The 27,306-nt window shown below is 37.5% G+C and overlaps 1 protein-coding gene across 3 annotated transcripts in view; it reads left to right on the top strand.

The window, feature by feature from the left end:
• The window catches only part of PANC (pantoate-beta-alanine ligase), a 124,722-nt gene extending 103,979 nt beyond the window's left edge, over positions 1–20,743 (top strand). Inside the window, exon 4 of one of the 3 annotated variants that reach the window (XM_089799655.1) lies at positions 20,121–20,743. In XM_089799655.1, the coding sequence (XP_089655781.1) occupies positions 20,121–20,246 (126 nt within the window). In that variant the 3' untranslated portion in view covers positions 20,247–20,743. Of the gene's footprint in view, positions 1–2,908; positions 3,089–20,120 lie in introns of those variants that run through there. The other 2 variants (XM_089799656.1, XM_089799654.1) reach the window with 2 other exon arrangements.
• The last annotated feature ends 6,563 nt before the right edge of the window (positions 20,744–27,306 follow it).

The raw sequence follows: 27,306 nt of genomic DNA, 5'->3' as shown, positions 1-27,306 counted from the left end.
TTACACCACCATACAATGATATAGATGACATGCTGATGTACTCCAACATCATGTGTATCTGTGTCTACTCCTAGTATGACTGTCGATGCTGGCGAATTTCTTCAAATCAGAATAATTTGTCATCTTATAATATGATTCAACAAGACCTAGATTGCATATTCTATACCTATGGGATGTCGACTATATCTATGGTAATGTGAAAATGAATATCACATTGTGTGCAGATGATGTATTGTCTTTTGATCAATCAAATTTAATGAATATGAGCAATGATCTCGAGAGGGTATATTTCTTGATGGCTGCCTAATATATATAACAGGGTATGCATATAGAGCTCCAAGTCAGTTATCAGAGTTCAGACTTCTTTATCCCTGCAATAGGATTAACAATTATGTAGAGGTGATGATTCTAGAGTATTTTTTAGACTCTCAACGAGATTGGAGATTCACAAAAGTTCATTGATTTGAAAAGTCTTAAGCATTCAGATCTTTAAGAGTGATTAAGAGCCTCAATGGCATCTAACTTAACAATGTCAAGGAACCAAGTGAACGCAGCCAACAATGCAAATGTCATGTATTTTTTTTAATAACGAATTTCAGAGTTAAAATGATGTGGCTAAAGATGAACATAGAGAAACAATGGGCACAAGTGTCAAATATTTGATAGTCTATGCTACAACTGTATATTCTACAATGATTTCCACTATTCTCTCTACCCGTGTGATACAGAAATGTATTTAATATATGTAAATTGTTTTATAAAATACTCATATATAGGGTGGTCTCTATAGTTTTCTTTTAATCAGCCTCCTATATATCTGTATGTATGTAGAGAGTGCACAAGTGTTACACAACAGAGACTAGGGAAGGGCTATCAATAACTAGCCCTCAACCACGGGCTAAATCCTTAACCAGCAAGCCAACAAGTCGGATTGAAATTAGTGAGGTCGAATCACATGGTGAGTCAAATAACACATTATCGATGTATTATAATAAGATAGACTTTAGGATAAGTTAATTAAAGATGCCACGTAAGAGAAATGCATCGGTTTATATTTGAAGAGATTATTAAATGCAACAATTATGGTTTGGTGTCAGACTATGTATTTAAGTGTCTTGCGGGTCTTATACTTATCGGGTACCAATGAAGAATGGGTATATTAGGCATTGAATGTTTATGATATATAAGAACTTGTACTTCGATTCAAAGATGCAAATGACTGTCACATTTTTGACAAGTGGGAAAGACACTCCTGTTGGAAGCACCCAATTAAGAGGACATACATGAGTGAAGGTAACCTTTGTTTTAAGAGGCATATAAAGGGATTTATTAAGGATTCCACTCCTCTTAAGATATATAGTGGTGTGTTATTTATTTTTCTTTTTTTATATTATTATGGAATATAATTTAAGTTTGTTATATAATTATATGGATAGATAGATATAAATATACATATATGGTGATTATATATGTATATTATATAACAATATGTGAAAACAAAGAGTTAAGATATAGTTTAGAGGGAGATAAAGATTCAAACAGTAATATAAGAGGTACGAGATATTACGTGGGAGGAAGTGAAGAAATCAAACTAGAATATAACAAGGAATAAGCATGTCTTTAGTGAGAAAATATAACACAAAGTCATTTTATGTTTGCTATGAAACGACGAAACTCTTTCCCAAGTTTAAAGAAAAGGAAATTTTGTCTTATGTGATGAATTGAATATTTGTTAAAATTGATTGAATGAGTGCTAATTAGCACATTCACTACAAGAAAGCAAAATTCAAAATTTGATTCCTCCAAATTCGTAGTCAATTCAAATTCATTTCACATTCGCCTTTTTACGAGCAAATTCCTTGTGGGTTTTGCATTTCGAACCTTGGTTGAATTTGCAAGAATTTGGTGTAAATTTGGTAGAGGAAAATGAGCCTGTGCAGAATTTGGTGTGACTTCCAAGCGAATTCGGGAAAATGCCAAAAATGTGTTGACTTTTCAACATTTAAAAAAGTATTTATGGGCTTCTTTCAACCTAAAAGTTTTTAATAAAGTGTATGCAGCATTAAAAAACAGATATCTCAATTGATTTTGGGCTTTCACATCATTACAACCATCATTTTGGGCTTTCATGTTTTGGGCATTCGAAGAGTTTTGTTTGAAGGCTATCCCCATCAACAACTAATTGTGCTTCTAATCAGCAACTGCCTAATGATGATGAATTTTTTGATGATACATTGATATTTTGATCGCATATGAGTCTATGACTGATTACTGATTACTGATCAGTAATCTTAACATTGTTGTTTTAAAGTTTTTGAACTGGAACATTGATATGGTGGTATATTTTGACATTTTGTCATGGCATTCAAACAAAATCATTAATATATATGGTGGTTGAATTTGCTAAATTGCTTTAGAAGTTTAGATTAGCATAGTGGTGTATGAACTGGTTTGCTGCAACACACACACACACACACACACACAGACACACACGCATATTAAAAAAATCTTGTACAGATGAACCCAAAATGAACCTAAACCCAACCCAAAAAAATTTTGGTCAAATTTTGAACCCGAATGTCGAACTTGCATTCGAACCAGAATCCGAACTGGCAATTTAGAATGAGTGAAATGGTGCCTAATAGATGCGTATTGAAGTTTATATATATTAGGACAGATTGAAAACTTTGTACATGGCAGGCTCGTACATGTCATGTTTCTAGTCAACAAAACATTCAAGTGTCAGAGAGATATAGTTGATGTGTCATCCTAGTGTATTTGGTTGTTTTTGCTATTCCCCTATCACCTATTTATTCAGAGTATTTTATTATTTGGTCTATGACTAGAGTTGGCTGGCCTTTGAACATTTTATTGTGAAAACCATTGAATATGGCTGATGTTGTTCCAGGGCTCCAGTCAGAGCACTCCCTCATTGACCGATTTGACAAGCATGAGCGACTTGTTACAGAATTGCATCCATGAGGAAATATTTGATTATGTCTTCAGGAAGAGTAAACTGGTTGCGACAAATTCATTTAGAGATAAGTATTTCTTATTTTATACTCTTGAATAATGATCATGAATTTTTAGGTAGTTAATTCATATTATTCCAAAATTTAGATAGGAAATATTGTATGCTTATATCATTGATATTTCTCTTCAAGGTAAATTAGTTTTATGAATTATATGTGATCTCTTTTAAATGCCTATAGGACAGATCAAGAAGCATAAGAGATTACATTCAACTTGATGTGTGTACTCACGAGATTGAGTTGATGATTGAAAATGTCTCTTGGAAATACTCAAACAGAATCTGATAGAAGAACTTAGAAACTCCCTTGGATGAGAAGATCAAGAGGTTGATGTAGGAACTTGACCTTCAAATAGACTTAGATTTAATGTAGGTGGACCTTCATTAGTCATTTGATGATCATGCTCAATAAAAGTGAGGCCCTTCGATGATTGAGATTATGAGTATCTTTCTATATCAAGAGGGAGTCTAACACATTCATTTGAAGAAGCCAGTAGAGGATATGTTATAGTTGATTTTGAAATTCTTGATCTTATTAGAGAAAGAGGGATGTTGACATTTCAGGCAATCTTGAAAGAGAGGGAGAGATAGAGGACATGATTCAGTCAACCTTTGGAGATCTTGATCACATTGATTTAGAGGGAGTAAACCATGTTGTGATGGATTCTCTAGTTATCAATAAATTGTAGCAGTCAAGAGGATTGTAATTCATAAATATACATTGTGACCATGTGATTTTAATGAGCCTGCCCCCTGTGTACATCATGAGGAAGTGACAACTTCCAAATGATGTCACTTGTATTTGTAGAAGTTACTCTACGATGATGATCTTACAATAACTTGTATTATGTGATATCAAATCTTACTTTGAGTACTTGGTGAATATCATTTGATTGATGTATGGATATGCCAATACTCATGTTATCTAATATGATATCAAAAGTGTATTTGGTGAATGTCGCGTGTTAACATTCTGATAAGCCAATACCCATGCGATATCATATAAAGGAAGTCTTCTGATCAAAGACTTCCTTGATGTGTGACTTCCTCATATTATCAATGGTGTAATATCCGTCTTTTGTTTATCCTTCCTAGCTAAGAGGGAGTGTTGATGTGTGGCAGTTTTAGTTGGCTAAATTCTATGTTATACATTTTGAGTAAGTGGTGTACTTAAATCATGAGAATATGCATGTTGTGAGACTTACAACTGAGTGCTTAGATATCATTAAATTGACTGTCTTTGAGTTGTTTGTATAGATGCATATTAGGTAAGAGGTAAGTATGCATTTTGTGGCACTAACAACTAAGAGCTTAGATATCATCAAATTGATTATCTTTGGGTTGTTTGAATAAATGCTTACTAGGTATTTTAATAACTAAGAGCTTATATATCATCTCATTGATCATCTTTGGGTTATTCAAAATACTGATCGTCCTTTATCTTTGATTATCAAAATGTATTTATCCTTCTTGACTAAGAGGGAGTGTTAAAGTTTTAGTCAATTCGGATGTCTTGATCCTTTATATATGTGTTCATCATATATAACTATGGGTAAAGTTTATTATTATATTAACTATCTGATTATCGAATAGACATGTCCCTTCATCTATTCATTGCCTATTCTTAATATATAAATCTAAGAGGTTGTTGCCTTTGGAAAGTACATACCAACTTCACGACAATGCTATTACATTTGCAGCAATCCTCATAAATTTAATAATGACAATAGAAGAAAGTTTGCTACAAAGAGCCAATATTGAAGGTCACTTTGAATGACGAGATCAAAATGATTGGCAATTTCACCCAACTCTTGCAACGAGTGTAATGTTTGATCGAATAACTCTCTACATCGACAAAGAAACCTTTTGTAGGCAATAGACTTTGAAAGGTACTTTTTCTTGGGTTACCCATTGATGAAGGAAAGATAGATGCTAGTATTATATAAGTAGCTTAGCAAATTAAATCCCCATCTCTCTATCTTTGAGGCAGAAAATATCACAATTTCCCTTTTGAAAGTTTTTGTCTGTGGAAAAATGTCAGAAAACTATTTTGGTATTTGTAAGGATGATACCATTATTTTAGATGTTAGATTGAATATATCTAACATCTAAATCTCCATAGGAACAAAATAACATGAGGACTCTAATTCAAATGCAAACAATATGGAATCAACACCAATTTAATATTTGTATTCATGGCATTTTAAACAAAAAAATGGACTCCAATGTATAGAGTCTAGATTTTGGGTATACAACTCAAGATGACAAATGTCCTAGAGGAGTAACTCAATGTGTAGAAATGGAAACATCAAGTGAACTCACCTTGACGAGGGACAGGTGGTACCTAACTACTCCAGTCAAGGAGATGAACAAGGCAGAGCTGGAAAAGAATCCCATCAACCAAGGGACTTGACATTTGCTCTCTTTTTTCATATTGGTCACTTGACATGTGCTTTAATTTTTTTTTATCGGAAAACATAAAATGAAGTACTTAAGTAAACTTGATACACAATCCAATTATATTATTACATCAAGTGACCAGTACCCCAGTTAAGTGCAACCTAGGAAAAAAAAAAGGATCATGGAAAGACAGCTAATATGAGTGTAATATCCTTTTTCAGACTATTCAATGTAAACAATAATATTCACCAAATAACAGAAACACAATCTTCATCAATCTATATTCAAACTGCAATAACTACTTAAACATCACAAATAAACTTGCACGGTTGACTATGATCTTATCTTTATGGCAAAGGAATTGATTATGATTATGGGATCAAAAACAATTTAATATTTGTATTCATGGTGTTTTAAACAAAAAAATGGACACCAATTTATAGAAGTTAGACTTTTGGTATACAACTCAAGATGACAAATGTCCTAGAGGAGTAACTCAACGTGTAGAAGTGCAAACATCAAGTGAACTCACCTTGATGAGGGACAGGTGGTACCTAACCACTCCATTCAAGAAGATGAACGAGACAGAGCTGGAAAAGAACTCTATCAACCAAGGGACTTGACATGTGCTCTTTTTTTTTTATCAGTCACTTGCATGTGCTCATATTTTCTATTTATCAAAAAACATAAAATTAAGTACTTAAGTAAACTTGATACACAGTGCAATTATATTTATTACATCAAGTGACCAGTACCCCAGTTAAGTGCAACATAGGGAAAAAAGGATCATGGTAAGACAACTAGTATGAGTGTAATGTCCTTTTTCAGACTTTTCATGTAAACAACAATTCCTAACACAAACAACAATATTCACCAAATAACAGAAACTCCAATCTTCACCAATCTATATTCAAAATGAAATAAGTACTTAAACATCACAAATAAATCTTGCACAAGTTGATTATGACCTTATCTTGACAGCAAAGGAATTGTTATGACAGTCATTACACAACATACAACATTAAGCAACAATGCACACACTAACTTACGAAACTTCTCTAAAAATCCTTGAAGTTCCAATGCACTCCCTGAGTGAGAATGCTCTCAAATAACCAAAGGGCTTTTGTCCTTTGATTCTAACAACCAGCAGGTGTTTGTCCATTGATCAGAGTCTCCTATGGAGATTCATCTACAAACCATAGGTTGAACGCATAGTGCTTAGAACTAGAAAATATGATAACATAATTTGGATGATTACAAATGAAACATTTCTCTAATTCTATATGTTCCTTAACTCGAATACCAAACTAGTCGGCATAGACCCAAAATGCGGGAAGGCTCAATTTTGAATTTCCACATGCTACACATGTCAGCCTTTTTGGCCCTACAAACTTCTATATCAAGGGCTTGGACTTTCTCCTTCCCTTTGAGTTGGTGTGGGTTAGACGGTAGCTCCAATCTCCAATCTCCATTGTGCCGTTGAATCCTTTCCACCCTTCCACTTTGGCACATGTAGGCCACTATCCCCAAACTTCAACCTCTAATGACTGTCATGAGTCAAAATCCCGATCCCCAATTTCCAATGACTCTTAGGCACATGTTAGGCAACATCTCCGATCCTCAACCTTTGACACATATTGGCTCACACCAAATAGCAGCCTGGTTCCCCAACTTCCAAGACTTCTTGAACAAGGTTCGCCCTGGGCAACTAGTCCATTCTCTAATTTCTGAAGAAGGGACATGACAATGAAGTACCCATCTGCAATATGAAGAATTACAAGGTACACAAAAAGTGTACCCAACAAAAGAAGATGAGAAAATTTGTAGGATAGAAATCCCAAGGAGAGTAAAGATGGAGGTTGGGAGGGCCTTTCCAAAAGTGCGTTGCAATTGAACAATCTAGTTCCTTTTTTCTGAGGTCTTTTACAAGAGCGGTCTAGAAACACCCAATCTGCAAAACTATAAGCCTTAGGTCAAGAAGCATCAGCAATATCCAATATTGAATTAATTTATACTTAATTGGCTTGGTCAGCTAACACATTAGATTTAATAAGGAACTAGCAATTAAAAATATTTCCCCTAGAACAGAAACATTCAAAAGAGACATTCAAATCCAAACAAGATGAGAATAAAAACATCAGTATTTGTATTCATGGTGTGTAAAACTAGAGAAATGGAGTACAATATATTTATTCTAGGCATGCACAAGTTAAGTGTCAGAGAAGAGCAGTGAACTAGAGGACAAACTGAATATATGAGAATAGAGGTGCCAAGTGAACTCATGTTGAGAGGGAGAGGTGGCACATAAATATTATCAATCAAGGAAATAAATGAGGTTGAGGTGGCAAATAATCTAATCAATCAAGAGAACTGATATGTGCACTTATTTCCTAATTTACCTATTTGAAGTTAATAAGGTGCAATTATATAATTACACCAACGATAAGTTGGTCTATTATTGATGCCTTGAAAGAATTCGATTATCACATTTGGAAAGTATGAAAAACAATTCATTCAACTTTGCCAAGGGCGTGATTAATCTTTTGGAGAGAATACTGATGCTCTCAATACCCTATATAATGAGGAAAACAAATCTTGTATGTATAGTTTAGGTTTGTTTGCCGTCATGGCTAAATTGGTTTTAATACATGCTACAGAAGTAATGGAAGAACATAACACAAAAGTAAATGTAACACAATGCTTTAGGAAACCAGATTGCTCATTCCATTAATGTTTATCTCCAGTAGCACTCAAACTAGGAATACATAAGACTGAATATGATATCTTTCTTGTTCATGACAAGTATATAAATAGTACTCGAAGGGTTACGACTTAACTATCGCATCATAATGCCTTTGGTAACTGACTTCCTAACATATGATTAATTATCCCCGAAACATAATTTACCCAACAACATTATCCCCCCCAAAAATGAATGTTGTCTCCTGATAACAACTAATAATGGAGACGATGTTTTGCACTATATACATATGAAAAGAAAAACTAAGATGAAGATAAAGGAAGTGTCCCTGGAGCTGGCTGAGATGCTAAGGGGTTCAACTTTTCCCGTAGCTGGTACACCTACTTAGTCCGCACATTCAAATCCTCTTTTGCTTGCAATTGTCCCTCTACCGACTCTTTCAACATCTCCGCAATCCCTTGTAACCCAGTCTCCTTGCCCTCACTCTTTTTTAGCCTCAACCAACATCTCCAACATGCACTTATCCTTGGTGGCTACCTCCAACTGTGTCATGAGTGTTGGTTGCTCTTTCCCCCAATCCGATTGCTGGGTGGCTAGCTAGGTATCCATCTTCTGAGATTGCTCTGTTGGTACCCTATTTGCCTCACTTTGCCATTGAGTATAGTAGGTGGCCCTGTATAGCTCTGCTATCTCATGAGTGAGGCTCTCAACTCTGCTCTTAACCACCATCTCTCCAGCAGTCCATTTCTGAATCATCTTAGGAGTCTCTATCACGAGCCATTCTCTTGCCTCAAAACAAGTTTGGAAGGTAGGGGAGTACTCATTGGGTTAAATGTCAGTACATGGTCCAACTCCCTAACAACAACCTCTATGACCCTCGCTTGCGTCGGAGATCACTACCCGACGACCTCTAACTACCATGTCTCCTAAATATTCTTCCATATCTTTGCTAGGAATATCCTCCTGTGGTCCTATGGCTGGTTGCTCTTGTACCACCTGTACCATAGCATGGGGATTTTTTATGCTAGGTATTCCCTCCTTCATCTCACCCATATGGCATCCTCCATCTAATGCATCAACTCCTATGGCTAGTACCAGTACTATCCAACTCCATGACCTTTGCAAGTGTCTCCCTCATAGGTGATTGAATATAAGACCCTCGTGCGACTAGTGTGATCTTAAAATGCTCCATCAAGTAGGCACTAGCATGTCCTACCACCAACAGTCTCTACCTAGGTATCGTTCCTACAGAGTTGTCCTTTACCGACTCCACCATACCCATGACACTATCTTTCATCAGTTTGCTCAACAAGGCCGCCTCTATTGTCCCCATAGCATTTGGCCCTACCACATCGAGTCTGACTTGTGGCTCACGAGGTTCATTGCCCTCTATCTCAGGAATCTCCATAACCTGGACCTCCTCTAGCGCAACTTTTGGTGGTGAAGATTGAGACTCCAAAACCACAACTATTGCCATTTGTGTCTGAGTCATTTCAGGTATTACCGCAGGGGCTCTCTCTGTCGTCACTACACTCAAAGTCATCTTAATGGGTGCTCTAACTTGGGCAAAAGTAGGAATGGGAGTGGTGTTGGTAGTGGGGGTGAAATACCCTATAGTAGGCAACATAGGTCGTGCAAATAATATCGAAGGAGTAACTATCCTAACCTCATCCTCTCCGACTGCCAAAGTGCACTCCCAATCTTCTGTGGCACTTTCACTGTCGGATGTGGCTTGGCGTCCATTGTTTGTGTCTCCATGATCGGATCTTGAGTCAATCTCTTGCTTGGACTGCTTGAAGCCTATGACCACCTTCTATCCTCTAGGTGTGTCTAAGTAGCGCCATCGCGTGATGGGAGGTTCTCTTGGCACTATAGGTCCTATCTTGACCTCAAGTATGTCCTCAAGAATCTAAGTATCGCGTCCAAGAACAACCCTATAGTATAATGTGGCATGTAGAAGGTTTTGTGTTGCAAGGTCATTAATTCATGCATGCGTTCATATAATAATCATGCCCAATCATACACCCTACCATCCGTTAAGTTGTTCATTAGTGATATCTAGGGAAAGAAGATTTCTGAGGCACGGGTCAATCCTGTGACTCTACTCTTGACCACATCCATAAGGCATCACTAGTGCCCTTCTTTGACAAAGGACTTCTTCACTCCTCTTCTTTTGGAAGACTTTGGGATAGAATCTTTCTTTGATTGTGAGAGGTTATCCCTACATACTAGTCGTATAAAAAATCTTTTGCCTCCAAAATCATATTCTTCATCTTCAGATCAATCTTGTGCCCCTTTCTAGGTATGCCGAATACCCTTGTAAATTCCGTATTTGTGAATGAAATCTAGATGTCACGACCCAGGTAGGAGACTATGTTGATTTTTTAGTACCTTTCATATGTCTCAATTGTTGCATGCAGGGGGGACTCAAAGTCCTTAATACAAAAAATGGGCATTTGAATGGCCCACTGTACTTTAGCCCTTCTTAAACACTCTTTTATCGGATCACTCTCCTGTGTCTCTTGCCACCACTTCCTACATCGGGATCCCTCTTCCATCTTCCTATCCACAATGGGAAGCATACTTGCATGTATATATGGTGTATTTTCTTCCTAAAGGGAGAAATGTTGTTTGTCGGCATTGGATTTCCTTTTGTCTTTAGACACTTATCCATATGAGATCCTTCATTAAGGGGGGGATTTCATTGAGGGATTCTCTATTGTATATGCAAGATATATGTCATAATGGGGGGCTCTTGTTTACTCCATCCATTCATGCATCTTTCTTTATTGTACTTTTCTCTCTTTTCGGGGGAGGGTTTTTCCCATGAGGTTTTCCCTCGTTCTTTGTTTGCAGAGAGATTTCATTGCATTTTAGCATTGCATTTGTACTTGGGTACCTAACATGGCCTAGTAGCCGGGACCCATTATGCATTTCATCATAGCTTTTGTGAGCTTAGGTGCATTCCCCCAAGTTGCACTTAAGGGGGGGTGTTAGTGTAAATAATTATTATTTACGCTTTACTTAAGTTTACTTAGGATAAATGCATTATTTTATTATTTATTAGGTTAGACACCTAGGAGTTTGCGTACTCATATGAGTTGTCATGTTGACAACACGAGTAAGAAACTCTATTTTAGCACATGGTGTCTACATAACTGGAGTTTGCATAATTAACTGAGTTGTCATATTGACAACACAGTTATTTGCACTCGTAATTAAGCACATGGTGTCTACAACATAATTTTACGTGACACACCTTTGTAGGCTTATCCTCTCATTATTTCTCTAACTTCTGTGCTTAATGTAGAATAATCCACTCCTGGTGGACATGTGCTTAGTTGTGAGGCTTATCATATTGCTAACTCTTAGACATTCTAGATGCATCATAGAGGCCTTTATATACAGGCTCTCCTAGTGTACTATACAATCAATTGAATATCATATTGTTATTTTGATCATACTCTGTTGGTCTATGTTGTGCTAGTTATTGTGCTTCTTGGTCTTGGGTGATTTTTCCCTAAGGCAAATTCTTACATGGTATCAGAGCTATACCAAATTCTTACAACTTGGACCTTTTCTTTGTTTCACCAAGTTCGTACAGTCTGTATGATCTCCTTCTATGCCTCCATCTAGCACACTTACTTTCCTTCTCATTGCGATGTGCGTTGCATGTTCTTGGTAAATTCTTTTATTTGCTTGTCGCAATAGTTCCCTAATTTATTTATTTTTAGTTTTTTTCCGCATTTTATTTAAATTGAATTAATTAATTTTTTTGCCCAAGTCTAAATTATTTTGCCTATTCGGGCATGGGCCATTTTTTCTTGGACAATCAGTTCTCTCCTCATAAATCTTTAGCTTCAAACCATTCATGACGTCTACTATCTCCTTCCTGTCCAATATCCATAATTTGATTGCCCCATTGTCGCCCACTTTTCTCACTTTGTAAGCCCCCAACCACTTCAACCTAAAGTTGCTTGACTTTATTTCATTTTTGTTGTTGCATTTCAATACCAATTGGCTTGGGGTAAATTGAATGCATTCAAGGTGCTTGTCATGCCATGCCTTGCATCTCTGTTGTGCTACCTCCATGGCCCACTGCGCTATCAGTCTCCATTCGTCCAATTTGTTTAAGTTGTCTAATATTTCCCAGAGGCTTTCCATATCTCCAAGCTTGTTTTCAATCGCTATTTGGAGGTTGGGGACCATAAATCTTGCCAGAACTGCAGCTTCCTAACCGAACGGAGTTTGTCATGTTGTTACTTTGTAAGTTGTGTGGTATGCCCATAGTGCGGACAATAGCTTTTCCTCCCAGTCAGCTTGGTCTACCCCGCTTGATTTGTATATTATTGACTCCAGGATCTTGTTTGTTGCCTCTACTTGGCCATTGGCTTGTGGGTAGTATGGACTTGACAAGGAATGGAAAATTTTAGATTCTGTTGTGTATAGCCAAACGACATGGTTGATGAAATGACCTCCCCTATCACTAGTCAACTGGATAGGAATATCGTATCGGGTGATAATCTATTCATAAATAAACTTTTTTGTACTTATGACCAATTTATTAGGTAGTGCTCATGCCTCCACACACTTTGTTAGATACTCAGTTGCTACTGACATCTTCAAGCCCTACTTGCCTTCAGAGGTCCCACGAAGTCTAAGCCATAATGCTCAAACAATTCTTGTGCTTGTGAGTGGCATGAAATCTCTTTTCAAGGGTTTCCCCAGTTGCTAACAAGTATCACAACTGACCACCCACTCCCTAACGTCATTGTACGAGGTAGGCCATCATAGCCCTACTTGGAGTACTTCCCATGTGGTCGTATTAGGTCCCACAAGCCCCCTGACAGACCTTCACGAGCTTCCCTTAGGACACTTGGTACTTCTTCCTCCATAACACACCTTCTCAACACTTGATCCAAGCCCATTTTATACAAGAGTCCATTGATCAATTGAAACATTCTACTCCTCAGTACTAGCTTTCATCGCTCACCCTAGTGGTATCTCTCTCAGAAACTGTGAGGTTGATTGATATTCTCCAATGCATTTGTACCACTTCGGAGGAATAGCAATATGAAATACATGTACGTCAAGGAAATCATCATTAATTCCTTTTGGTGGCTCCCATGACTTGTTTCAAGAGAGTTGATTTGTGATGATGCGACTCTTCCCAGGCCGCACAATAATGGTGAAGGTGAATTCTTGATGTGGCATGAACCATCTTTTCACCCTCTCCTATATGATTGGTTTTGATGTACCTGGTGGTCCACGTAAAATGTGAACGTTGTTGCCAATAGATGGTGCCTGAACTTCTGCATTGCATAGACCAATCTGAGAGCTTCTCGCTTCGTCATGCTATAATTTTTCTCAACTCTCGACAATAGTCTACCAGTGAAATAAATGGGATGGTCCATCTCGTGATCTCCCGTCTGTGCCATGGTTGCATCGATTGCAAAGTTGGAAGCATCTACATGTACGTGGAATTCCTTATCCTAGTTGGGATATGCCAGGATTGGTGCCCTAAGTTGTCTAGTCTTCAATTTGCCAAAGGATGCCTCTTGCTCATTATAGGTTTCCTGTTTCCGTGTTAGCCTGTCGAGGGGGTGGGATATTTGGGCAAAATTCTTTATAAACCGCCTGTAATAGCTGATGTGCCCTAGCAATGATTTTACTCTGGATACATTTGTGGGAGCCTCCATCTTGACTATTGCTCGTACCTTGTCAAGTTCTATCTTTAGTCCTGTCTTACATACAATATGACCTAAGAGCTTGTCCTGTGGGATCATGAATCTACATTTATTTGGATTGAGTGCTAACCTTGTTTGTTGGCATGTTTTCATGCATTCTCTTAGCCCCGCCAAGTGTTTGTCCTACTCATTGAAGATAAACCAATCATCAAGGAAAGCTCATAAGTTTCTGGCCAACATTTTGTAAAAAATGTGATGAATTATTCTCTGAAATGTTGCGGGTGCATTGCATAAACTGAAGGGCATCTAGTTATATGCATACACCCCATCCTCCACCACGAACATGGTTTTTAATTTATCTTCCTCTGCAATTGATATTTGGTTATATCTAGAGAATCTGTCCATGAATGTATACATCTCGTGTCCGACAACTTCAAGTATTGTGTCTGTAAATGGGATAGGGAAGGGATCCTTTATGGTGATGACGTTATGCATTTGAAGTCAACACAAATTCATATTTGGTTTGCCTCCTTTAATGATATTAAAGAGGGTGATACCCATTCACTTGTTTGTACTTTGAAGATAATCCATACCTCCAGTATGCGTTGAAGTTCTATATCTACCCTAGCTGCATAATTTTTGTTCATCTTGTACAGTCTTCTCCATACAGGTACGACTCTAGGTACTCAAGGTATGTGATGCATGCATAACTCTGGTGGTACGCCCATAAGGTCCTTGTAAGTCCAGGCAAACATGTCTTTACATTCCATGAATATTTTGAATGCTATGACTTTCAGAGGATTCCAGTCATCCCCAACCAATATGTTGCGTGGGTTTTCGTCATCCCCGAGGTTGGTAATTTGTAGGGACAGTTCTTCATACTTGATTGATCCTTTGGCGTCAAATTTGTGGGTTAGGCTCTCATTCACACAGGCCTCTCCTTTGTATTCCCCATACTTCGGCCGAAACACCTCCTTCTTTGACCCTTGTTGTTTTGCTTCCACCCCCAACATGTAACTGTGAAAAAGCTTGTAGTCTTCCATTTGCCAATGGAAGAATTTGTTCATCGAACTTATGTCATCTTCTGAACATTCCTCAAGCTCCAGTACACCTTCCTCATTGGGTTCCATTCGGTTCCTACCCGCATCCATTCCACCATGTTCTCCGTCAAACTCAAACTCTGAAGATGATGGAATTTACTGCTCGTAAATACTGCTTTGGTCTATGCATTTGTAAACTTCCATCGATCATATTGCCAAGAGTTTGGAAATTCAATACCATTTGATAATGATATATATTCGATTGTAATTGTATGCAGATTCCAGAGTGATCTTTTGTCTTGATTGAGCATTATTGTGGCAGACAAATTTCTTTTATAATGTTATTTCATTGCCGGCAATATATACCTCCACCTTAGTTTCAACTGTGTTTGTTCTTTTCCTGCGTGAATATCTGCCCAGCATAAGTCTTTATCTATTTCTGTAATACTGGGAAATAATTGATTACTGGTTTGATTTCTATCGGGCATCCTCAATTTTATCGCTACAGAATTGAGGACATCTCCAGACGTTTGAACTGTGTATAAATGCTGTATATTTCTGTTCAATAATAATCCTTATATAACTGCTCTATCATTGTGGTGTTATTATTACCTTTGTTACCATGTTCCATATCATTGCTCAGGCACGATACAAATATTGCAGTCCATGGAATCTGTCGATGATGTTTTTGTATTTTTTGTATTCGGTTTTGTCTTTAATTCCTGCATTCAATGTATTGGTATATTATGAAAGTATACTTTTCATACTATGTGCTGCTGTGAGTCTCATACAGTTTCATTTGTTAACATGTCTCTTTCTTATGCTTTATTAAGTCTCTTTATTGATATGAATGTAGATTCACATTGACTGGAGTCAGGAATACTGTTTGCTTTCAAACTAGTCCATATATCATTCCTATTCTGAAATCATTAGCAATACCATTGAAACCAAAGTAGTTGATGAAAACACTATTAATCTGCTGTTCGAGAATCAAGAACTTCAACTGGATTTTGATACATGGATTCAATAAAAATGGAGTGAATGGTGACATAGCTTTGCATGTTGCCAGAAGGACATAGTAAAGAGTTGAGAGTGTCATTCCTTTGTCTGATTGCTTAGACCCCATTCTATAGGCTCCTATATTTTCTTGTTACCACTGTATTATATGGGAACACATTTCTTTGAGGATTTTTCTAAACAAATCGTATGTTTTGTTTATGATTCCAGATTGTGTATGTATTATGTGTTTGACACTATTTTGCTTGTGTTTTTGAAACATATTGTTTGAATATAAGTAGTGGGTAAGATCTATAGATTCTCCCATTGCCATGGTATTTGGTACTCTAAATTTTGCCAAAATTTAGAGTTCCATCATCTTCCATGTCTCCTTTGGAAGGACATTTACTCGTGACCTGCCGTCAACTATGGTGTCTGTAAGAATTGTTCCCAAAATGTCCATTTTGACAACTGACGGGTGTCCACCATTATTCCTGCCAATAGCATAGGGTCCATTGCCAACCCACTCGGGACGTATGTTTGTTGCACAATGCTAGATTGAGAGGTGGTGCTAGGCTGTGCGGGACAAGTATTTAATAATGTCGTCTTTAATTGAGGCATGGTTTGAAGGAGGTCTTGAATTTTGACTAGTACCTCCATTTGTAGCATTTGTCATAGTATATTGTTTTCTGCTTCTGTCTGCCCATAAATGCTTGCTCTCTCATGCGTATCCTTCATTACTTTCATGGCTTTCTCTAGTTCCTCCTTTGCCTCACATACCCTCCATTTCTTGTTACAAGGATTAGAATATTCCACTCGTTTGGCTTGGTTCAGGGTGATGGCTAATACCTTTTCTTCTTCGATGTTAAGGAGGTTCACGACGGGCTTTAGACAGTTAGCGTCTTCGTGATCTCCGGGACCACACCATCGACACAACTTTTGTGATGTCGCCTTTTTGGCAGTGTTAGGCAAAGTGGTCCCACTGGCTGCATGCCCAACATTGGATCGTCAGTCATCCCTTCAAATCGCATTGTATTTGGCTTCTATTCTCATTACCTCCTCTCCCTCCACGCAGTTGTTTCAAAACTCGCTTGATGATGCATTATTTGTCTGTTGCATAGGCTTGGCTGCCCCAAAGGTAGACGATTGCTCGAGTGTGAAGAGCACTTGTTGGCTCTTTGTCTTCATATTTTATGGGCATTCCCTAGTGGAATGACCCATCACTTGCTAGATGTCGCAAAATGACTTCTTTGGGCATGACCCCTATGTGTGACCACTTTCCTTGCACTTTGTGCATCACATCTCTCCATCACTTTGTCCCACACTTCCCTTCATCATTTTGAATTCTCCCATCATCCTTTCCATGTCTTTCTGGAGAGCTTGCACCTTCTCATTGGATTCGTCATCATTACTGCTCTCTTATGATGATTCATCACTTCCAGATGAGGACTTGCTTCTTTTCTTCTTTGATGTCTTATTTTCACTTTTGAGGTTCATGCCCCTATCATAAGCGTTTGCAGACATAGGAAACACTATTTTCAGTTTCTTTTTGAGGGAGGCCTTTGATCCCTCAACAAATCATCTCTTCTTTAATTCATTAGTTGGTTGAGTTGCCATGCTCCCCAACAATTCCTTAAGCCTTCGATATTGGGCTCTTATGGTGTCTTTCTTCCCTTGCTCCGAGCTATATCTTTATGCAACTACTTCATTGTCATCCAAAAGTAGTCAAAACTCCTTCCTAGGATTGTCCCATGAACTAATTTTTTCCTTGTCCATGTCGGAGTATTAATCAATTCCACTCATAGGGTCGTTGAAAACTGTTGGACCCACTCATCTTTATTTGTAACGCCATTTGTTGTCCAGATTGTTTCGCAGACCTGACAGTGTCTTACAAAATCCTCCTTCCCGTTGTTGGTAATCTTAGGTAGTTTCTGCTTTTTAGACATGTTTGTATTTCCTCCGATTGTTTGTTGTGCATCCGTTTTATTGGGGCTTGACAGGTTGTTTTGACTATTGTTGCCTCTCATTGGTTGTGTACCCCTCCTTGCACTGGCTACTCGTGTACCCAAGTACCCCAACCTCTGCCATTTCACAACCATGCTGTTGCTGGAATGAGGACTTGGATTTCTATTTGAATTTTGATTTTTGAATGTTACTATTGGGTATGTAATATGTTACTATGTTGAATGTTCAATGGTTCGAGTTCATCTTACAATTTTGCTATGTTCAAGTATTTTAAGTTCTATATGTTTACTAATTGGTTGTGTTCAATTATGTTACAATGGGCCTCATTTTCGGGACGGCAAGGGGACGACAAGTGTTTCAAGTTCTATATGTATACTATACAACACCCATCCTTGCCCCTTCCTCCCCTTGGTGTCGTCCCCTCACCACCCCCTGCCGTCCCAAAAATGGGGCCCATTTTCCTCCTGTCCCAGATACTCGTCTCAATGTCACCCCGTCCCAACGTACCCCAGTACTGGTGTTACATCGGATTTTATTGTTCATTGTCTTCCAAAAGTTTACTTACTTCCAATTTGTAACAATTGCATATTTCTTAATATTGGGGCTGAGCATTCAAAGGAAGAGGAGATATGCATTGAGAATGTCCCCAAAGCATTCCCCCATCTCTGTCCCATAGGAAATTTGTGCCCCGGTGAATCAACTCATGCGCAGAAAAAAGACATAGTTGAATTCATGAGCACTTTGAAGTATTCAGTTTCATTATGATATCTCAATTACCGAGGATCTAGGTTACTGGATTCTCTCCAGCAACCCTCAAAAGTCTGGTTCGATTCTGTACAAAGTTTGGTCCTTGTCAAATTTTCCCCAAGTTATCTTGCAGAACTATGAATTTGCTTCAAATTTTGTCAGAGGAACCTGGGCAGAATCTGCAGCAAATTTTGAAGAATTTGCTGCCTAGTGGCTGAACTTGGGCTGAACTTGGTCTCAACATTTTTTAGACATTTTTGAAGTTTTTTTTGGTCTAATTTGGTCTATTCAATTCTCCCAACCCTAAAGTGACCACTAAGAAGACCAAAAAGGATGGTCTATATGTCATTTATGCATTTGCGAATGAAAATGAACACTTGCTTATTGAGGAAATCCAAGTTGACAATAGGTGACATCCAAATGGACATTTAAAAATAATATGAAAGCTTTGAATTCAGGGCTTTAATTTTGAATCTCAACTTTTGATCTAGCCTAGTTAAAAATCCTATAACCAATATAGAATAAAAATTCAGATAACTGCACTTATCTTTTGACAATTCCTTTCATTCTCAAACTGCCCCCTTGATATGGAAATATGTTCAATGCATGTGACCAAGCAAGTGTATCATGTTGTATCTATGGCTAAATGATGCAATTAATATCCTATTGAACTGAAACATAGATATGGTAGTTTATTTTGCTATGTTGCTTTACTATTAGCATAGTGATGTATGGACTCTTTGTTGTTGCATATATATACACACATATACATATTTTACATAGTAACATGGGGACATGTTCCCCCCCCCACCTTTTTGCCCCATGTCCCCAAGATGGGGACACATCGGAGACTTGGGGACTCTGTTCCCCCATCTCTAGTGGCGCCACCAGATTTCACCACCTCCGCCTTAGCTGATTCGACTAGTTATGTTCAATGTTCCAAATCAATGCGATGTTCAAATATCTACTCTTTTGCATCTTTATTTCTTATATTGCAGTACATCTTTTCATAACTAGCATTTTAAGTACCACATGTACGGTATATACAACCCCTCCCATCCCCCACCACCGTTCCCCCACTGTCCACAAATTAAGGCCCCATTCTGCTGTCCCCCCATCCCGGAAACTTGTCCCCCCATTCCGCCGTTCCCCTATCCCCAAGGGCGGTGTAACTATATATTTTAAAAAAACATGTTTTTGTACGGATGAGACCACAATGAATCTGAAGCATCCCCAAATGAAATTGGATGAATTTCAAACCCGAATCTTGAACCTGCATCCATTCCGGAATCCAAACTGGCAACTTAGCTGAGGATTAATAATGAGTCTTAAATACAATGTTTAATGAACATTTGGCAACATGTGCATGAGAAAAACTAACACTTCATGGTTGTCCTTCATAATAAAGACACAGATTATTAGAATTACAGGAATGTTGCAACTAATGCCTTCTTCTGTATGGTAGATCATTGATGTGGAAACTATTCTACCAAATTATAAGATTTTTTTTTTGCTTAATTGAAATCTTATTTAACTATTTGACTTATTTGCAGATAGTTGACCGAGAAACATTGCAACATGTGGACAGAATAGACTTCCCAGTTGTCCTGTGTGTTGCAGCTTGGTTTGGAGGAGTCAGACTGATTGATAATATTGAATTACAACCTCCAAATTATTGAAGCCATTGAAACTGGTTTAGTTAGTGCTGAGAGTGATTTATGTACGAGAAAACTTTGGCAAAAGCTGAAGAATTTTGTGATTTTTTCATTTCTATTTCATATCCGTCTTTCAGCTCAGTTGTATTGACTTGAGCTTCAACTTCAATGCATTATTAGAGATTGGGAATATAATTTCTTAAGTTTAGGTAATCCGGAAGGGTTTTCCACAAATATTTTCTGGGAAAATAACTTTTCCAGGATAATTACCTCATTTGGTTCACTGCCCCTCATTTGTCATTCTTCACATAATATGGTGGTTTTAGAAATATCATTGTAATAAGATAATAAGAGGGTGAAATCACACTAATTATAATAATTCTCATTGTAATAAGTGTGATGCCCCATTAATTACAGCTGTTTCCTATTGAGGATAGTTATTTTGATTACCCATTTTTCTCTAAGAAAAGTGGAATATCATGGAAGTTTTGAATGTGGGAATGACCACAGACTTATTACCATTGGTTTTGCTTCATTTCTATTTATCTCTAAGGAATTCCCCTGTTGTAGTTAGTAGTAGTTGTATAGTTCTTCTATCTTTTTTATGTTTGCCTTTATTTAATTCATCGACATAGTGTCATTCTGTAAGCACAATATGGATTTTAGTGTCATTTCCTAAAGGCAATATGAATGGATATTTCCTTTCTGGCAAATAAATAGGCTTCTATCTAATATACATAGTTGACAGAGAAACACTTAATAGTTGATGATGTTTACACTGATGAACAATAATGAATACTTTTGAGCTACTATATTACCACATTAAGTTTTCTATCAGATGGCTTAAGTTAAATAATAAATATCTATATAATGATCAGGATAGCCTTCATCATTGTGTTTTCTTAAAACTTCTATAAGATCATGTTATATTTTGAAAAAAAATCATCTGCTAGCTTTGTAATAACTCAAATCAACCCACAGGTTAAGATGGTCTTCCAATGTTTAACCGAAGGTATATTAATGTCGCTTTCAATGCCTTAATCACCTTGACGAATGGAATGCAGTTATAGCTGGAATATCTTTCGCAGCTGACATTGGTTATGATTTAGAGCCTAAGGTGATTACATTCAATATTAATATTCTAGACAAGGAGTTTTATTCAGATCCACAAATCTATGAGGTAGTTTTGCAGGTGAGTATGCCAACATGAAATGCATGAACCTCTCCATGATGCCTATGCTTTAAAAATCTGATTGCATGTACTTAAGCATAAAAGTAGGAACCATTAATGTTCCTCTCTTGTGGCCAAGGAACATTTGATATTTCTTGAAAGATGTATGTGAAGCCAAACCATACCATGACACTCCTGGCCATGACCATTAAAGATCCAAAGAAGCTCCTTCAAATGATACACTAATGTTACCAAAAAGAGACAGAATAAACATACAGTTAACAGTCCATGTATGTAATCAATTAGCTATCAACATATCCAACAACCAAAATAACATCAATACAACCAAACCGCCAAGGATTGCATTAAACATCTTTTGTGACCTTTTCCTTGAAATGATTGATCCCTTATTTAAGCTGGTATCTAAAGTCCACACAATCTTGAAGCCAAGAGTGTAGTGGCACCTAACAGGAACACCAAGATAAGTTGAATCTACATTATCACTATCATTGTAGAAGTAGGCATTAGCAAAACATACACTATCACGCACTCGACCATAGGAACATTACTTATAGACACAACATCAATAGGAACATGACAACTTGGTAGAACTGCAACACGTAAATGATTACCAAACACTGCATCAGCATTATCTTGAAGTGTAAGATAAACACTATTTGGCTGAGCACCAATATCCCTCTACTTTGGCCACTTAACATTACCCTACCAGATAGAACCTGATGGAACTCTAAAATTTTGGCAAATTCTAGAGTCCTAAGCACCATGGCAAAGAGAGAATTTTCAGATCTTCCCCACTACTTATAGTCAAACAATATGCTTCATAACACTGAAAGGTCGTGATCAGAAGAATATGGAAAATGAAGTTTCATACAAGCCCACATTTTTCATTTCATCACTATTCAAAGCGCCTTGATATCAGATATATCATGATGACCCTTCTGATGATGCTGTGCCAAGGATTATCCATTTTCTCTGCAACATTTTGGTTCCAAGATGCACAGATGTTTCAAACCCTTATATTGATACAAGCCTCATGCAGCAAATAGGTCTATTACTAATTGTGTGAGAGGTGTGTATTCATCATATTGAAGAACAAGTATACGAGTTCAAATAGACGGCAGAAAAGTATAGAACAGAAGGCTATACTACAATACTTGAAAACGTTCTGCAGCCCCTATTTGAGATAGCAGTCCCACTCCATGAAATTACAATATATGTGACAGTGGAAATATTTGTATCAGATGAAGTGAATTTGTTTCAAGTATGATATGAAGTGTACACAGATAGACCAGTCAGGATACAAATGGTTGTAGTTACACTCAGCCTAGTGGTTTGGTAAAACTATATCTGCCAAAAGGGAATCCTGAGTATGGTCAAGCTACTGATGTGTGGATTGGTAAAAGAAGCAGACATATTTCTCAAATACCTATCATAAGGAATTGGCAAAACCAAGGATGAGCTTGCAAATGACTTTGCGAAACTAAAACTGTTTGCTGCAGCAGATGCGATTCAACATGGAACTGTTGATAAGATGATGAAAATGAAAGGGCTCCAATGAACGGAGAGAAATATGATCAAGTTTGTATTCAGGAAAGCTTGAAAGACAAAGATCAATTCATGCGTTGATGACTTGTTACTAGAAATTTTTAAACATTTTGGTTCAGTGATACTACAGATACCGGCATGACTTATTGAGTCAATATCCATCCTCAATCGTGCAGATGCCTTAAAATTTGATATACGGCAACTTCCGCTACAACTGAGTCTGAGGATAACCTGTTCTAATCATATTGTTATTGCTCCTTGCGGATTATACACAGAAAGGAGATGCTTGTGATTGAAGAGAACCATGTCAAACCCCATCAGCAATAACGTGTATACAGATTTTGTAGCCGAGGGTTATTTGCTCAAATTGGAAGAGCAGAGCCTGATGTTGGAAACTTTGTGGCAAGAGGAACAGGGAGGTTCATCGCCGTCAGAAGCAGGAGATTGTTTATATTTCAAGTAGATTGGCTAACCATCGCCATGGATATATCGCGTGCAAATGATGTCTCATATATCCGAACTCAATGACCTTGCAGAAGTAGCAAGGAGAAACAGTGACATGAAACAAACTGTTCGAGGTCAATAAAGACCATAATATTTGTCGGTTCGATGAGATTTGAGTCCAGCGGCAATAAAAGTATATCTGCATATTTCATGGAAGCATCGAACAGAAAATGAAGAAACCTCATCGACAAATTACTAAGCACTATAGTCGAGTCAGGTTCAATGAAGTCGCATGTTGAAAGGAGAGGCCGCCCGAATTTGGAGAATAGAGATCGGAGCATGTTTATATACTTGAGCAAAGCTTATTACCGATCCTAACTATCGGTAAAGATACAACTAGCATATATATATATATATACAATTTTATGCTATATCCCCTTTATACCAAAATGATGTCTACATGCTTGCTTTTGAATTTCTCTATGATCTCTGTTACTTCCTTAGCCTCTTGTAATCCAATGACTTTATTTATTTTGAACTACTTGTTGGTAGTTACTTATTTTTATCCTTGTATCAACAAAATTCGCAAGTTTAGAATCTAGTTCTAACAATTTTTCTACTATTTTGAATGCTAGTCTAACATCGTCTTTAGAAAAATAATTTTCAAATAAATGCCTTAATTGTTGAACTATTATTTTCACTAAGGAAAGTTTATTTCTCGACTCATCTTCAAAAATCTCAATGCTATGACATTGTAGTATTTATCTGCCTCTAAAAATTTCTCTTGAGCCTTATTCTTTATCTGTTGAATATGTTCATATAGTCCTTCCATGGCTTTATTTTTCAAAGCTATCTTCTCTATCCAATCATCTAACTTATCTAACTCCTCTGTCAAATCTATCTCCATTAGCATTTGATACCTTTTCCCTTTTATAGATTTCAATGCTTACAAATCAGTGGCCCAGGTACGTACTTCATCCATTAACCCAAAATCTTGGTTTATAATGGCAACCAATTTGTCGACATTAGTTAGGATGTTGTGTAGAAGGTTCAAATTGCTTTATATTATTTGCACTCCCCTTTCCTCTAAATTGTGATGCCACCTTTGGCAAGCATCTAAAATTGAATCCATTGGTGGCCCAGTTTCTTTACTATCCAATGCAGTTCCTAGAGCAATTTCAGAATTCACAGGGTCTTTCGAACCTACCACTTCATTCAAGTATCCCCTCAATAATTCATTTTATTTTTGTGGCATTAAAAGATCTGACTCATCCTTTTCAAGGTGTGAAAACACTTTCTTGGGGCCCATGGTAATCAAGATTTTTGTGGTATCCACCGTGGGATTTCTTAGTATGACCTCCTTCATTTGATGATCTTTAGGAGTCAACTCTTTTTTGTCTACACAGGGAAATGGAATGATGATATGCACCAAAAGGTCATGATCCCGATTCTTTATTATTAGGGCAAGTTTTCTAGCATCACCCTCAGGTGGCTCAAGTTTCTTAATCTTAGTTGTGCCAAGCCTTCTTCTTCTGTTAATTTCATCTCTCTCTTTTTTCTAAACATGACCTATTTATCAAGCCATGATGGTGTTGTCACCATTGGTAACATGTATTATGTAGAAGAGGAAGGTTCTTTTGCAGGTTCCTTTCCTTTATCACTCATCTACGGAATCTTCTCATGCTGAGGAATAACTTTAGAGTGATCTTCTGTCTCATGTTGGGCTGGGGGCCTAGTCTTTTTATCAAGAGGAGGTTGTTGCATTTCTTCCATAAATTTTCCTTCCTTGGATACGTCATGGCTTGTAATTGCACATATTCTCGTTCCTCTAGATTTTGACTCTCTAGTTCAATTGTTGGAGGAGATAGGGTCATTGATCCTTGATCAATTAGTTCTAGCATAGCCTGTGTTGGTAGAGGAAGAATTCCAAGAGTTCCTTATGCTAGAGGAAGTAGTTGATTCCAGTCTTCTCCTAATGGCTCTTTCTAAGGATTATCTCATATTCTCTCTCCCACCATCTCAGTACCCACAGGCATGAAGTCAAATTCTGAGAGGTCAAAAACGTTTTCTCCTTCATCTTCCATCTCTTCAACCCACTTTTTATGCTCATATTTTGAGGTCTCAAACTAGATAGGATCTCATGGTGCAAAAGGTGGTGTTTGAGTCAAAATTCTTCTCCTCTCTTCATTAGTTTCACTAGTTGAGCAAGTCCTCTTATTAAAAAGGACAAATTCTATTTGTTCCCCTTTCTCCTCGTCTTCCGCCTCAGGAATAGTTTCCAGCACTTATGGTGAGGGAGACTCTTTCTTTAGTCTCCTCCTCTTTACACCTACCACCTTCATCTTTGTCTAGCTCTATTGGGTATCGACAAGGAAGTTTCTTATGTCAGGGTTTGAGGTGGTGGAACTCCTTCCTATGCCGGTTGAGCCTAGTCTTGCTCAAGTTAAGATTTTTCTGGCTCAAGTTGGGCTTCTCCTTCTACGGTAGCTGGCTTTTCTTGGGATTCTTCCACTTTCTTCCTTAATCAAGGGCTCTCTTTCAATTCTTTCCCTTGCCCTTTTGTGTCTCAAAATAATCAACCTCTTGCTCATGTTTGTGCACCATTTTCGGCCTCACTGGTGATTTGGTGGGTTTGGTTGGTATAGTGACTTTTGTTCCTTTACTTCTTTTAGGTTGAGTTGTTACTTGAAGAGGTAGGGCTTGAGGAATTGGATCCATCTAGAAAGATTTCTTGATCCATTCTCTTGTTAGTTGAACCACATGTCTGACCCGGTAATTGATATCATCATTCTCCTCATGCACAATTTCTTCATTCATAATGGTCCTTTCATAAATCTTATCTCTGGTGTATAAGGGATCCAATATTTTGAGGACATCCTTGTCCCATTCTTTGAGGAGTATCTCTATGTTCAACACCTTTTTGGAAAGTTGTAGACTCATCCTAAAAAAGTCTCTTATGCAAAGCCATCTATTACACTCATCCAATGATCCTTGAGTGCTACTTTGGGCATGAACTTCTTACCCACCAAGTGTTGTACATTCTCGATGTTATCAAAATATAGGTGAGGTACTTGGTAATCCTCTAGAGGATATTGATCCCACTCTAAATCAAATATAGCAATGTCCTTTTTTACCTCAAAGGCCTTGATGGTTATTGGCCATACCCAAGTCTTCTTATGTTTATTCCTAACCCTATCATATTCAAAGGCTAGTTGTCTTTCTATCTCCAATAATATAAGCATATTTGATGGATATCATAGAAGCTTCTTTGAGCATAAGAGGGTACTAGCTACATGGAGATAAGTGAATGTCTTGAATTCTATGTAATATGCACCAACCTATGTTATTTGTGATGCAACTTCTACTGATATTCTCTTTGCATAATCTCCCTCAATAAATCTGAAATGACAAATATAAAACCATCATTGACCACCTTATATTCCACACTTTGGAGCGGGAGTTTCTTCTTTACCAAATGTGGGTACATGACATAAGGCCAAGCATTTGCATCCTGCATGCTCCCTTTTCTGTATAATCGTAGATAACCTTTGGTTCTTGCCGCCAACAGATATACCATATAGGATGTCATGTAGAAGCAAGGGTCATTCTTCATTGAAATCAGGTGCTCATCCAAGCTATCACTTAGGATTCCAGTCAATAGGAATCTTGCTTGTTATGATGATTTCAATGAAATGTACCATCCATGTCTCCAAATGACTTATTGTGGGAAGACCCATGGCTTTACTCAAGAGAACAATTGAGTAGCCAATATCATTGATCATGTATCTACATGTCATGTCAACCTTTCCAGCTCTTCTTTCCAAGGGTGTCATATCCATTAGGTGCTTTTCCTGTACCATCTCTTTGGACTCTATTGCATTCTCCTTGTACCATTTATATGCA

The sequence above is a fragment of the Cupressus sempervirens genome, chromosome 9 (genome assembly GCF_028749045.1).
Source record: "Cupressus sempervirens isolate cs-2001-9-10 chromosome 9, ASM2874904v1, whole genome shotgun sequence".
NCBI lineage: Eukaryota > Viridiplantae > Streptophyta > Pinopsida > Cupressales > Cupressaceae > Cupressus > Cupressus sempervirens.
This window is presented reverse-complemented; position numbering and strand designations above follow the sequence as displayed.